This window comes from Aquarana catesbeiana, linkage group LG05, assembly GCF_042186555.1.
Source record: "Aquarana catesbeiana isolate 2022-GZ linkage group LG05, ASM4218655v1, whole genome shotgun sequence".
NCBI lineage: Eukaryota > Metazoa > Chordata > Amphibia > Anura > Ranidae > Aquarana > Aquarana catesbeiana.
Window position 1 is genome coordinate 617,441,322 of NC_133328.1, and position 13,068 is coordinate 617,454,389.

The following is a 13,068-nucleotide window of genomic DNA, read 5'->3' on the forward strand; positions in this document are numbered from 1 at the left end:
GACTGGTTTTGCGCTGTCTGACTTTTTTCTTTCTGATGTAATATGTTGACTAGTTTTGTATGTGTTCTTTCGTTTCTGAGCATGCGTAGTCTTCCGCTTATGATTTTTTTGTATGAAAACTGTACTAATTAAACAAAATTTAGACGTTGAGTTCACGTATGACAAAAATTTTATAGTCTGTACATCCAGCTTTTGTCTGATGAAAAAACCATAATCGGCTGTCGAAAGCACCGTACTAAGGATCCAAAAATCGGCAAATCATTCGTGGGACAAATTTTTTGTTCTAATTTTTGCATCGTGAGTACGGGCCTTTAATTTATTGAATTCTCAGCACCTACCTACACACAAACACACAAAGTACGAAAAGAAAAACAACAACAAAAAATGTTTTAATCGTTTTTTTTATTTTTTTAGTACAAATTTTTTTTAAAACACTGTGACCAGAGGAATATAATGTTACCATATTAACACTACTACTCTGGGGAAATGATCAGGATTTTTTTTCCCGTGAATTTCATTGCTATAAGCAAGCATTTTACTGAATGAAATCATTCAGTTTGTTTTGTTGTGGTTAGCTGTGGCTGGCCACAGCTAATCACATGGTACAGATGGGCTGTGATTGGCCTTGTTTCTACCATCACAGCTAGCAACACAATAATACTAGCAAACACAACAAACACAACAATAGTGAATGAAAAAAACAATATATTGGTAATGAAAATAAAAGTCCATGTAAAGTGACTGATGTGCTCAAATCCAACAAAAGTGCAAAAAGTGCTCTAGAGTTTTCAAGGTGTACCGCAACACCCCCTTGTGTGTCCCCACTCACCAGATATAGTGGACCCTCAGCTTTTCAGGTACCTCACTATTAGTCCCTTTCCTTTCAATTTTTGGGTATCTATTAATCTGGCCGAGTATTCTCAACAAAGGAAGTCTGTTGGATGATCTGATGTTCAAGTTGCCATTCCTGGCCATCACTATCAAGCCTGAAGTGACCTGTAGACTGAAAAGCTGAGGGTCCACTATATCTGGTGAGTGGGGACACAAGAGGGGGTGTTGCAGTACACCTTGACAACTCTGGAGCACTTTTTGCACTTATGTTGGATTTGAGCACATCAGTCACTTTACATAGACTTTTATTTTCATTACCAATATATTGTTTTTTTCATTCACTATTGTTGTGTTTGCTAGAATTGTTGTGTTTGCTAGCACTGTAAAATTTATACTATTATCACATTGTTTACAATTGTGATGTGATCTGCTGTGATTGGTCACAGTGATCACATGATACCTGCAGTGAGCCAGTACACCGATCAGTCATTGGTACCAACAGATCATATGACGTCCACCTGGATCGACAAAAAGCCCTCCCGGCTGTCATTTTGCTATAGGCTGGGTGGGGGAGCTGGTTAAATGGTTTTTGGTTTGAGGTTCTCAGGTACAGTGTAGTTTTCACATAATGCATTTGATTGAGGCTGCATTTGGTTCAGTCAGGCTACAGGGCTTTGTCTAAATGTGGTGTAGAGCAGCGGCTGGTGAAACACTGGATAAAACAATACAATGTCCAAACTGTGCCAGGTATTTTCCTCGTCATAGAAGAGGGGGGACCTCATCATTATCAGTAAACTCGCCATCTTTCTCCTTATCGTCTTTTGCTCTGCAGTTGTGCAGCTGGAGGGGTCCCTGGCCCCTGCTGCTCTTTTCCTGGACAATCCTGGACACATCGGGGAAGGAGTAAACGTCTGGATCCACTTCCAGCTTTTCACTTCTTTTCACACTGCTGATAATAAATGAGAAAAGCAGGAATGAGCGATTGCTTGAAAGACATTTACTGGAAACATAACGCACCATTTTTGTAACCGGTGAGTCAATGTTTTTGGTCATAACTCAAAAACTCTTGTAGGATCTTCTGTTACATTATTGTTATAGAGACACTCCAGTCCAACAGATCACCTGCTGAGTCACTCTTACTGGTTTCTTTGATGACTTGATCACAATATCTAATGATATCTTTATCTTACAGCTGCCATTCCTAACTTTTTTACCCCAGAGGAACCCCAAAAATACAAAAACCCATTCATTTGTTGTCAATGGCAAAAATGCCCCTTCCATTAGTGGCCAGTAGGAAGAATTCCACTCCTACAAATAGCTAAAAAAAAACATAGGTGTCATACCACTGGCTCTGCCATTTAGTGTTGGACCCTAGATTATCCAGGTACCATCAGATGAGATGAGAGGTCAATCAGCCACAGCTCAAGAAACCCCCAGCAACTTCTGGAGGAACCATTACAGGGAAACACTAATGCCCTGTACACACGATAGGATTTTCCGACAACAAAACCTTGAATTTTTTTTCAAAGGATGTTGGCTGAAAGTTGTCTTGCATACACACGGTCACACAAATGTTGTCGGAAATTCTGAACGTCAAGAACGCGGTGACGTACAACACGACGAGCCGAGAAAAATGAAGTTCAATAAGCCAGTGCAACTCTTCTGCTTGATTCCAAGCATGCGTGGACTTTTGTACGTCGGACTTATGTACACACGCTCGGAATTTCCGACAACAAATGTTCTATGGAGCATACACACGGTCGGACTTTCTGACAACAAGCTCACATCCAACATTTGTTGTTGAAAAATCCTATTGTGTGTACAGGGCATTAGGGCTCTTTCACACTTGTTCCTAGTTTGTATCTCTTTTCAGAGGGCATTTGACAGGCAGCGATTGCCTCCTTACCACCTGATCTGAACCTGTAATGCCACACTATGGTGCCGCAAACGCAGTGTGGCCCCATTTATTTATTACAGGTGCTTATACAGCGCAGACAATTTTTGTAGCCCTTTACATTTTGTGGTATTGGGGAGATTATACTCATGTGGTAGGTGCTTTTCCAATTAGTTGAGCCAGTCTAAACTGTATTTTAAGGCGTGGCAGCCCACTTTTATTAAAAAGAACAAAAATTCCACATAACATTAGTTGCCCACGCAGGGAGTTTTCTACTTCAACATGAACAGACCACTGAAAATGCTGAGCCACCTGGCTCCCTTGTCAGCAACACCGCTGCTCTCCTTACCAGTCCTGACCGAGTTGCCCAGCTCTCCTGGTTTACTTTGCTCTCTTAACGAGGGCCGTCTTAATAGCATCTTGGGCCCCTGGGCAAAGTAATGCTCTGGGGCCCCTACAATGGAGACAGCGCAGGTAAACAGATATCAAGTAGATAGGAGGCAGACAAGCAGAGCTTCCCCTTTTGGGTGGAGCTCCACATTAACTACATGAACAATCATTCTGTACAGCAAAGAAAGAGTGGGAAAATACTACATACATAAAGTAACAAAGCTGTCCTGTGCATATAATATATCTTCTAGATTGATGCTTCCCCAGCACTATGGCCCCTCTACACCCCAGATATCCCCCCAGCACTCTGACCCCTCTACACCCCAGATATCCCCCCAGCACTGTAACCCATCTACACCCCAGATATCCCCCCAACACTCTGACCCCTCTACACCACAGATGTCCCCCCAGCACTGTAACCCATCTACACCCCAGATATCCCCCCCCAGCACTCAGACCCCTCTACACCCCAGATATCCTCCCAGCACTCTCACCCCTCTACACCCCAGATATCCCCCCAGCACTCTCACCCCTCTACACCCCAGATATCCCCCAGCACTCTCACCCCTCTACACCCCAGATATCACCCCAGCACTCTGACCTCTCTACACCCCAGAAATCCCCCAGCACTCTGACCCCTCTACACCCCAGATATCCCCCCAGCACACTGACCCCTCTACACCCCAGATATCCCCCCAGCACTCTGACCCCTCTACACCCCAGATATCCCCCCAGCACTCTGACCCTTCTACACCCCAAATATCTCCCCAGTACTCTGACCCCTCTACACCCCAGATATCCCCCCAGCACTCTGACCCTTCTACACCCCAAATATCTCCCCAGTACTCTGACCCCTCTACACCCCAGATATCCCCCCAGCACTCTGACCCCTCTACACCCCAGATATCTCCCCAGCACTCTGACCCCTCTACACGCCAGATATCGTCCCAGCACTCTAACCCCTCTACACCCCAGAAATCCCCCAGCACTCTGACCCCTCTACACCCCAGATATCTCCCCAGCACTCTGACCCCTCTACACCCCAGATATCTCCCCAGCACTCTGACCCCTCTACACCCCAGATATCCCCCCAGCACTCTGACCGCTCTACACCCCAGATATCCCCCCAGCACTCTGACCTCTCTACACCCCAGAAATCCCCCAGCACTCTGACCCCTCTACACCCCAGATATCTCCCCAGCACTCTGAACCCCTCTACACCCCAGATATCCCCCCCAGCACTCTGACCCCTCTACACCCCAGATATCTCCCCAGCACTCTGACCCCTCTACACCCCAGATATCCCCCAGCACTCTAACCCCTCTACACCCCAGATATCCCCCCAGCACTCTGACCCCTCTACACCCCAGATATCCCCCCAGCACTCTGACCCCTCTACACCCCAAATATCTCCCCAGTACTCTGACCCCTCTACACCCCAGATATCCCCCCCAGCACTCTGACCCCTCTACACCCCAGATATCTCCCCAGCACTCTGACCCCTCTACACCCCAGATATCCCCCCCAGCACTCTGACCCCTCTACACCCCAGATATCTCCCCAGCACTCTGACCCCTCTACACCCCAGATATCCCCCAGCACTCTAACCCCTCTACACCCCAGATATCCCCCCAGCACTCTGACCCCTCTACACCCCAGATATCCCCCCAGCACTCTGACCCCTCTACACCCCAGATATCCCCCCAGCACTCTGACCCCTCTACACCCCAGATATCTCCCCAGCACTCTGACCCCTCTACACCCCAGATATCTCCCCAGCACTCTGACCCCTCTACACGCCAGATATCGCCCCAGCACTCTGACCCCTCTACACCCCAGAAATCCCCCAGCACTCTGACCCCTCTACACCCCAGATATCTCCCCAGCACTCTGACCCCTCTACACCCCAGATATCTCCCCAGCACTCTGACCCCTCTACACCCCAGATATCTCCCCAGCACTCTGACCCCTCTACACCCTAGATATCTCCCCAGCACTCTTCAGGTAGAAGGAGGGGCGGAGGAGGGAACATCCCTCTGGGAATTCCAAGCCCTTCAGTTCAAACAGTGCTGGACAGCTGGGCTCACCATGACACCATCCACAATGCTACTTCCGCAGGTGGGCTCTCAGTGCTACCGACTCAGCAGATCCCACTCCAGCTCCTACCCCGCAGCCTTCGAGTCCCGAGCATTCAAGCTGCATGGGGTGGGGTCAGAGCATTACTGGCGCTCCGGCCCTGCCCCCTCCCTGCTGGCTGTGAAATAATAGGTATCGTTCTGCACAGCATGACGCACCACTGCCAGCCTGCATCCCCTGTGTATCCATAGCTCTCAGTGCCATCATGGGGCCCCCAATTTCGGGGCAGTGTGGGGTCAAGAATCAGCTGCTTTGGGGAAAGTGCAGGGGCCCCCCATGCAGCTGGGGCCCCTGGGCAGTGCCCAGGTGTGCCCACTCATTAAGACAGCCCTGCTCTTAGCCTTTAGTCGCAGCACCCTGCTGCATGGCCCACTCCTGGCCTTGGGATAGGGGTTCTCCTGACACCACAACAAGAGCCAACCGGAATCCTGGGACGAGATCTCTTGTCTCCTGGCTTCGGCACCTCTGACCCCTGGTTGATACCTCCTGTCTCTTGACTCCTGGCTGGGGCATGTCAGACCCCTGGGTGGGAGTTCTTTGCCATGAAGTGCCATATTGAACTTCCAGTGACCAGAATGAGAGAGTGAGAGCAATAGCACCAAATTTAACACACCTGCTCCCCATTCACACCTGAGACCTTGTAACACTAATGAGTCACATGACACCGGGGAGGCAAAATGACTAATTGGGCCCAATTTGGACATTTTCACTTAGGGGTGTACTCACTTTTGTTGCCAGCGGTTTAGACATTAATGGTTGTGTATTGAGTTATTTTGAGGGGGCAGCAAATTTACACTGTTATACAAGCTGTACACTCACTACTTTACATTGTAGCAAAGTGTCATTTCTTCAGTGTTGTCACATAAAAAGATATAATAAAATATTTACAAAAATGTGGGGTGTACTCACTTTTGTGAGATACAGTGGTACCTTGGATTACGAGCATAATTCGTTCTAGTAGAATGCTTGTAATCCAAAGCACTCGTATATCAAAGAGAGTTTCCCCATAGAAGTCAATTGAAACTCAGATAATTAGTTCCACAGTGAGTTCTATTGTATGCAGTACCGCATGTGGCCAGAGGTGGGGGGGCACCAGAGACACTCGTAAACCACTCGGAGCTGCTCGTAAACACTCGGAGAGGCTTGGAAACCCTCGGGAACGGAGTGTTTCCGAGTGGCGCCGAGTGCATCCGAGCAGCTCTGACTGTCACCTGCGCCCCCGCACCTCTGCACACCACAGAGGCTTGAATCCTGCTCGTTTTGGGAGACAACGTTCGCAAACCGAGTCAGGATTCAAAAAAATAATAGCTCATATTGCGAAACGCTCGTTAACTGCGTTACTCGCAATCAAAAGTATTACTGTACTGTATATGTGTTATGGAATCCTACACAAACACAGAGAAAAAAATACAAACTCCACGTAATGAACACTAGCGATGGATGGAAAGAGCATTAAACACTTATCCACCATGCTACTCAGGATAAATCAATAACTACAAATTAACTCACTACACGAGGGGGGGGGGGGTGAATGATTTGTCTGTGGCCACAAATCCTTGAACAAGCACCAACCCCTATGCAGCGCTATGTATTAAAGTGCTGGGTCTTCTGAATCTTCTGCTTACACTGACAGATGAATGTCGTTTTGCAGGACAATTGATTCATATCCATGCTGCACAGGTCCTCTATGGCAGACTCTTGAAGTAACTCTGGACACATCAGCACATGTATAATTTCAGGGACACATTCATGGCAGTACATCAGCTTTTCTCAACCAGGGATCTGTGGAATAATAGGGTTCCTCCAAAGGTTGTTTGGGGTTCCTTCAGTTCCTATCTGCTCAAGGAACCCCTATCCACTACCTAAATGTTTAGTGGGCGAGTAGGGGTTTCTAGGAACCACTATCAACAATGATCTGTTTATCTATCTGTAGGAGGAGGGAATCTTCTCAATAACCACAAATGTAAGAAGCATACTTCTCAGTTACCATTCCACTTATGTAATGTGAGCTTTTGATATAGTAATTACTAGCAAGGGTTCCATGAGCCTGGAGAGTTATTTCAAGGGTTCCTCTGTGATAAAATGGTTGAGAAAAGTTGCAGTAGATACAAAAAGTTGCAACTATACACTGATGAGGAATATTATAATATATACACACACACACACACACACACACAGTGGGGAAAATTATTTGATACCCTACAGATTTTGTGAGTTTGCCCACTTACAAAGAAATGAAGAGTCTATAATTTTTATCATTGGTGTATTTTCCACTTGCCAAGCGGCTCACGCTGATATACTAGGGGATACCACCGCTTCAGACAGGTCAGCTGAAACAAAAACTTCTCCTCTAGAATTGAAGAGCCCCAGGTGCTGGCTAATGCGTATAGCAAATGAAGATGAAAGGAAAACTCTGGACAGCCGCACTCCAAAGAAAATTTCTTTTGCCTTTATTGAAAAATCGGGATCACACTGTACAAGCAACAGCAAAGCGATACAGACAGGATCCCTACGCGTTTCACACTATGGAGAGTGCTTACTCATAGCTGATATACTTCGGCAAAATGGCACGGACAGGCATATTAATGTACCTGTACGTCGCCTTTAAGCTGCGGCATTGTGGGCGCGCGCCGCGAGCTCGATCGCGGGTCCCGTGGACTCGATGTCCGCGGGGATACCCGTGATCATCTCACGGAGAGGAAGAACGGGGAAATACTGATGTAAACAAGCATTTCCCCGTTCTTCCTAGTGACAGGACACTGATCACCGCTCCCTGTGATCGGGAACGGTGATCAGTGTCGTGACACACGTAGCCCCTCCCCCCACATTTAGAATCACTCCCTAGGACACACCTAACCCCCTTCAGCACCCCCTACTGGTTAAACCCTTCACTGCCAGTCACATTTACACAGTAATCAATGCATTTTTATAGCATTTTTATAGCACTGATCGCTGTATAAATGTGAATGGTCCCAAAATAGCACCAGAAGTGTCCAATGTGTCCGCCATAATGTCGCAGTCATGATAAAAATCGCTGATCGCCGCCCAAAAAAAAAATATTAATAAAAATGCCATAAAACTTTCCCCTATTTTGTAGATGCTATAACTTTTGCACAAACCAATAAATAAACGCTTATTGCGATTTTTTTTTTTTTTTTTACCAAAAATATGTAGAAGCATACGTATCGGCCTAAACTGAGGAAAAAAAATGTTTTTTTTATATATATTTTGGGGTTATTTATTATACCAAAAAGTAAAAAATATAGCTTGTTTTTCAAAATTGACGCTCTTTTTTTGTTCATAGCGCAAAAAATAAAAACGCCAGAGGTGATCAAATACCACCAAAAGAAAGCTCTATTTGTGGGGAAAAAAGGACGTCAATTTAGTTTGAGAGCCACGTCGCACAACCGCGCAATTGTCAGTTAAAATGACGCAGTGCCGAATCGCAAAAGGTGCTCTGGTCTCTGGCCAGCCAAATGGTCCGGGGCTTAGTGGTTAAATGATAGAGACAGAAAATCAACCAAAAATCCAGAAAAAAAAACACATGACACAAAGTCATAAATTGAGTTGCAGTTCAGAGAGTAAAATAAGTATTTGATCCCCTAGCAAAACATGACTTAGTACTTTGTGGCGAAACCCTTGTTGGCAAGCATAGAGGTAAGCTGTTTCTTTTAGTTGCTGACCACGTTTGCACACATCTCAGGAGAGATTTTGGTCCACTTATTTTTACAGATCTTCGCTAAATCCTTAAGGATTCTTTGCTGTCTCTTGGTAACTCGAAGTTTCAGCTCATTCAATACTTTTTATATAGGATTAAGGTCTGGAGACTGGCTAGGCCACTCAATGACCTTACTGTGCTTCTTCTTAAACCACTCCTTTGTTGCCTTGGTGGTATGTTTTGAGTCATTGTCATGCTGAAAGACTAATCCATGACCCATCTTCAGTGTTCTCATCCAAGATTTTACAATACATGGCCCCGTCCATTGGCCCCTCAATGCGGCAAAGTCAGTCTGTACCTTTAGCAGAGAAGCAGCCCCAAAGAATAATGTTTCCACCTCCGTGCTTGACTGTAGGGATGGTGTTCTTAGGGTCTTAGTCAGCATTTTTCTTCCTCCAAACATGGTGAGTCCCCCTCCTCAAGACAGCACATGTACAGTCATGCTAATGAACATCTAAATGATTTAGAGAAGGATTGGGAGAAAGTGCTGAGGTCAGATGAGACCATAATTGAGCTCTTTGGCATTAACTCAACTCGCCGTGTTTGGAAGAAGTAAAAAGGCTGACTATGACCCTAAGAACACCATCCCTACACTCAAGCACAGAGATGTAAACATAATGCTTTGGGGCTGTTCTTCTGCTAAAGGTACAGGCCGACTTTGCCGCATTGAGGGGCCAATGAATATGGCTATGTATTGTAAAATCTTGGATGAGAACCTTCTTCCCTCAGCCAGAACTAAGATGGTCATGGATGGGTCTTCCAGCATGACAATGACCCAAAACATACTGCCAAGGCAACAAAGGAGTGGCTCAAGAAGAAGTACATTAAGGTCATGGAGTGGCCTAGTGCATCTCCAGACCTTAATGCTATAGAAAATGTATGGAGGGAGCTAAAACTTCGAGTTGCCAAGAGACAGCAAAGAAACTTTAAGGATTTAGAGAAGATCTGTAAAGAAGAGTGGACCAAAATAAAAATCCCTCCTGAGATGTGAGCATACCTGGTCACCAACTGCAAGAAACATCTTACCTCTGTGCTTGGCACCAAGTACTAAGTCATGTTCTGCTTGGGGATCAAATACTTTGGTGTTAATGAATTAACAACAGATGCACAAGATGGGCAGCAAGGAGACGACCTCCGAAACAGGAATGGCTTTACAGGTGGAGGCCACTGACTTTTTTTACCTACTCATCTTTTCTGACTGTTTTTCACTAGTTTTGCATTTTGGCTAGGGTCAGTGTCACTACTGGTAGCATGAGGTGATACCTGGACCCTATAGAGGTTGCACAGGAAGTCCAACTCCGCCAGAATGGCACATCAATGCGTGCCATTGCCAGAAGGTTTGCTGTGTCTCCTAGTCTTAAGAGCATGGAGGAGATTCTAGGAGACAGGCAGTTACTCTAGGAGCGCTGGACAGAGCAGTAGAAGGTCCTTAACCCATCAGCATGACCGGTATTTGCTCCTTTGTGCAAGGAGGAGCAGGATGAGCACTGCCAGAGCCCCACAAAATTACCTCCAGCAGGCCACCGGTGTGAATGTCTCTGACCAAACAATCAGATTAGTTGTTCTACATAAAGATGGCCTAGGCTATAAGAAGATTGCCAAGACCCTGAAACTGAGCTGCAGCACTGTGACCAAGACCATACAGCAGTTTAACAGGACAGGTTCCACTCAGAACAGGCCTCGCCATGGTTGACCAAAGAAGTTGAGTGCACATGCTCAGCGTCATATCCAGAGGTTGTCTTCGCGAAATAGACGTATGAGTGCTGCCAGCATTGCTGCAGAGGTTGAAAGGGTGGGGGGTCAGCCTGTCAGTGCTCAGACCATACGCCACACACTGCATCAAATTGGTCTGCATGGCTGTCATCCAAGAAGGAAGCCTCTTCTAAAGATGATGGACAAAAAAGCTTGCAAACTGTTTGCAGAAGACAAGCAGACTAAGGACATGGATTACAGGAACCGTGTCCTGTGGTCTGATGAGACCAAGATAAACGAATTTGGTTCAGATGGTGTGTGTGGCGGCAACCAGGTGAGGAGTACAAAGACAGGTTTGTCTTGGCTACAGTCAAGCATGGTGGTGGGAGTGTCATGGTCTGGACTGCATGAGTGCTGCCAGCACTGGAGGGCTACAGTTCATTGAGGGAACCATGAATGCCAACATGTACTGTGACATACTGAAGCAGAGCATAATCCCCTCCTTTGGGAGACTGGACCGCAGGGCAGTATTCCAACATAATAACGATCCCAAACACACCTCCAAGACAACCACTGCCTTGCAAAATAAACTGAGGGTAAAGGACTGACCAAGCACGTCTCCAGACCTAAATCCTATTGAGCATCTGTGGGACATCCTCAAATGGAAGGTGGAGGAGCGCAAGGTCTCTAACATCCACCAGCTCTGTGATGTCATCATGGAGGAGCGGAAGAGGACTCCAGTGGCAACCTGTGAAGCTCTGGTGAACTCCATGCCCAAGAGGGTTAAGGCAGTCCTGAGAAATAATGGTGACCACACAAAATATTGACACTTTGGGCCCAATTTGGACATATTCACTTAGGGGTGTACTCACTTTTGTTGCCAGCGGTTTAGACATTAATGGCTGTGTGTTGAGTTATTTTGAGGGGACAACAAATGTACACTGTTATACAAGCTGTACACTCACTACTTTACATTGTAGCAAAGTGTCATTTCTTCAGTGTTGTCACATGAAAAGATAGAATAAAATATTTACAAAAATGTGAGGGGTGTACTCACTTTTGTGAGATACTGTATATGTTCAAGACCATCTACAACATGGGGTCTTATCATTTGGTAAGAGGCCATAATAAATGGTAGAACTGCATGATTCTGGCTAAAATGAGAATCACAATTTTTTTGCTTAGGATAAAGATGGCGATTCTCTCACGATTCTCCCAGCGTAACATCATCTTTCACATTATACAAAAAAATTGGGCTAACTTTACTGTTTAGTCTTTTTTTAATTCATTGTATTTTTCCCCAAAAATTGCGTTTGAAAGACCGCTGTGCAAATACAGTGTGACATAAAATACAGTGTGACATAAAATACAGTGTGACATAAAATATTGCAACAACCGCCATTTTATTCTCTAGGGTCTCTGCTAAAAAAAATATATAGATATATAATGTTTGGGGATCCTAAGTAATTTTGTAGCAGAAAATACTGATTTTAACTTGTAGGCATCAAGTGTCAGAAAAAGGCTTATGCCGCGTGCACACGATCGGACTTTCCGACGGGAAATGTTGGATGTGAGCTTGTTGTCGGAAAGTCTGACCGTGTGTTTGCTCCATCAAACATTTGCTGTCGGAATTTCCGCCCACAAATGTTTGAGAGCAGGTTCTCAAATTTTCAGCCAACTTAACTTTGTTGGCGGAAAGTCTGATCGTGTGTACACAAGTCCGGCGCACAAAAGTTCCACGCATGCTCAGAATCAAGCAGAAGGAGCTATTGAAGTTCGCTTTTCTCGGCTCGTCGTACATCTTTTACGTCACCACGTTCCCACGTTCGGAATTTTAGGCCAACATTTGTGTGCCCGTGTGTATGCAAGACAAGTTGGAGACAACATCCTTTGAACAAAAATCAGCGGTTTTGTTGGCGGAAAGTCCTATTGTGTGTACGCGGCATTAGTCTTTAGTGTGCTTTCACACTGAAAGCGCCGGCTGTTAGCGCTTTAGCGCTTTAGCGCTGTTTAAGCGGTGCTCTTGCTGCGCTTTTCGGCTGCTAGCGGGGCGCTTTTAACCCCAAAAAAGGGGTTAAAAACTCCCATTTTGCAGCTCATTCAAAGAGCTTTTCAGGCACTTTGAAAGCACTGTCCATTCATTCCAACTCGCAGGGTGTTTTGGGAGTGCTAAATACAGCGCTCCCAACTTGCCTCAAAGATGCTGCTTACAGGACTTTTTATAACATCCTGCAAGCGCACCGCCCCAGTGTGAAAAGTCACACTGGATGGATGGGAGGCGGTTTTCAGGGACTTAGCAGAGACTAGTGTGGGTTGGAAAGGGTGGAAGGCGCGTGATCAAACACTAGCATCAAATTCTACAGTTTATTCATAAGTGATAAAATGCATACATGTAGGGAATATAAAC

At 45.9% G+C, this 13,068-nt stretch overlaps 1 protein-coding gene across 1 annotated transcript in view; it reads right to left on the minus strand.

Annotated features, from left to right (window-relative positions):
• Window positions 1–1,149: 1,149 nt before the first annotated feature.
• The window catches only part of DNAAF11 (dynein axonemal assembly factor 11), a 151,224-nt gene continuing 139,305 nt past the window's right edge, over window positions 1,150–13,068 (minus strand). Inside the window, 1 exon segment of the mRNA XM_073632267.1 lies at window positions 1,150–1,780. Coding sequence (XP_073488368.1) covers window positions 1,591–1,780 — 190 coding nt within the window. The 3' untranslated portion in view covers window positions 1,150–1,590.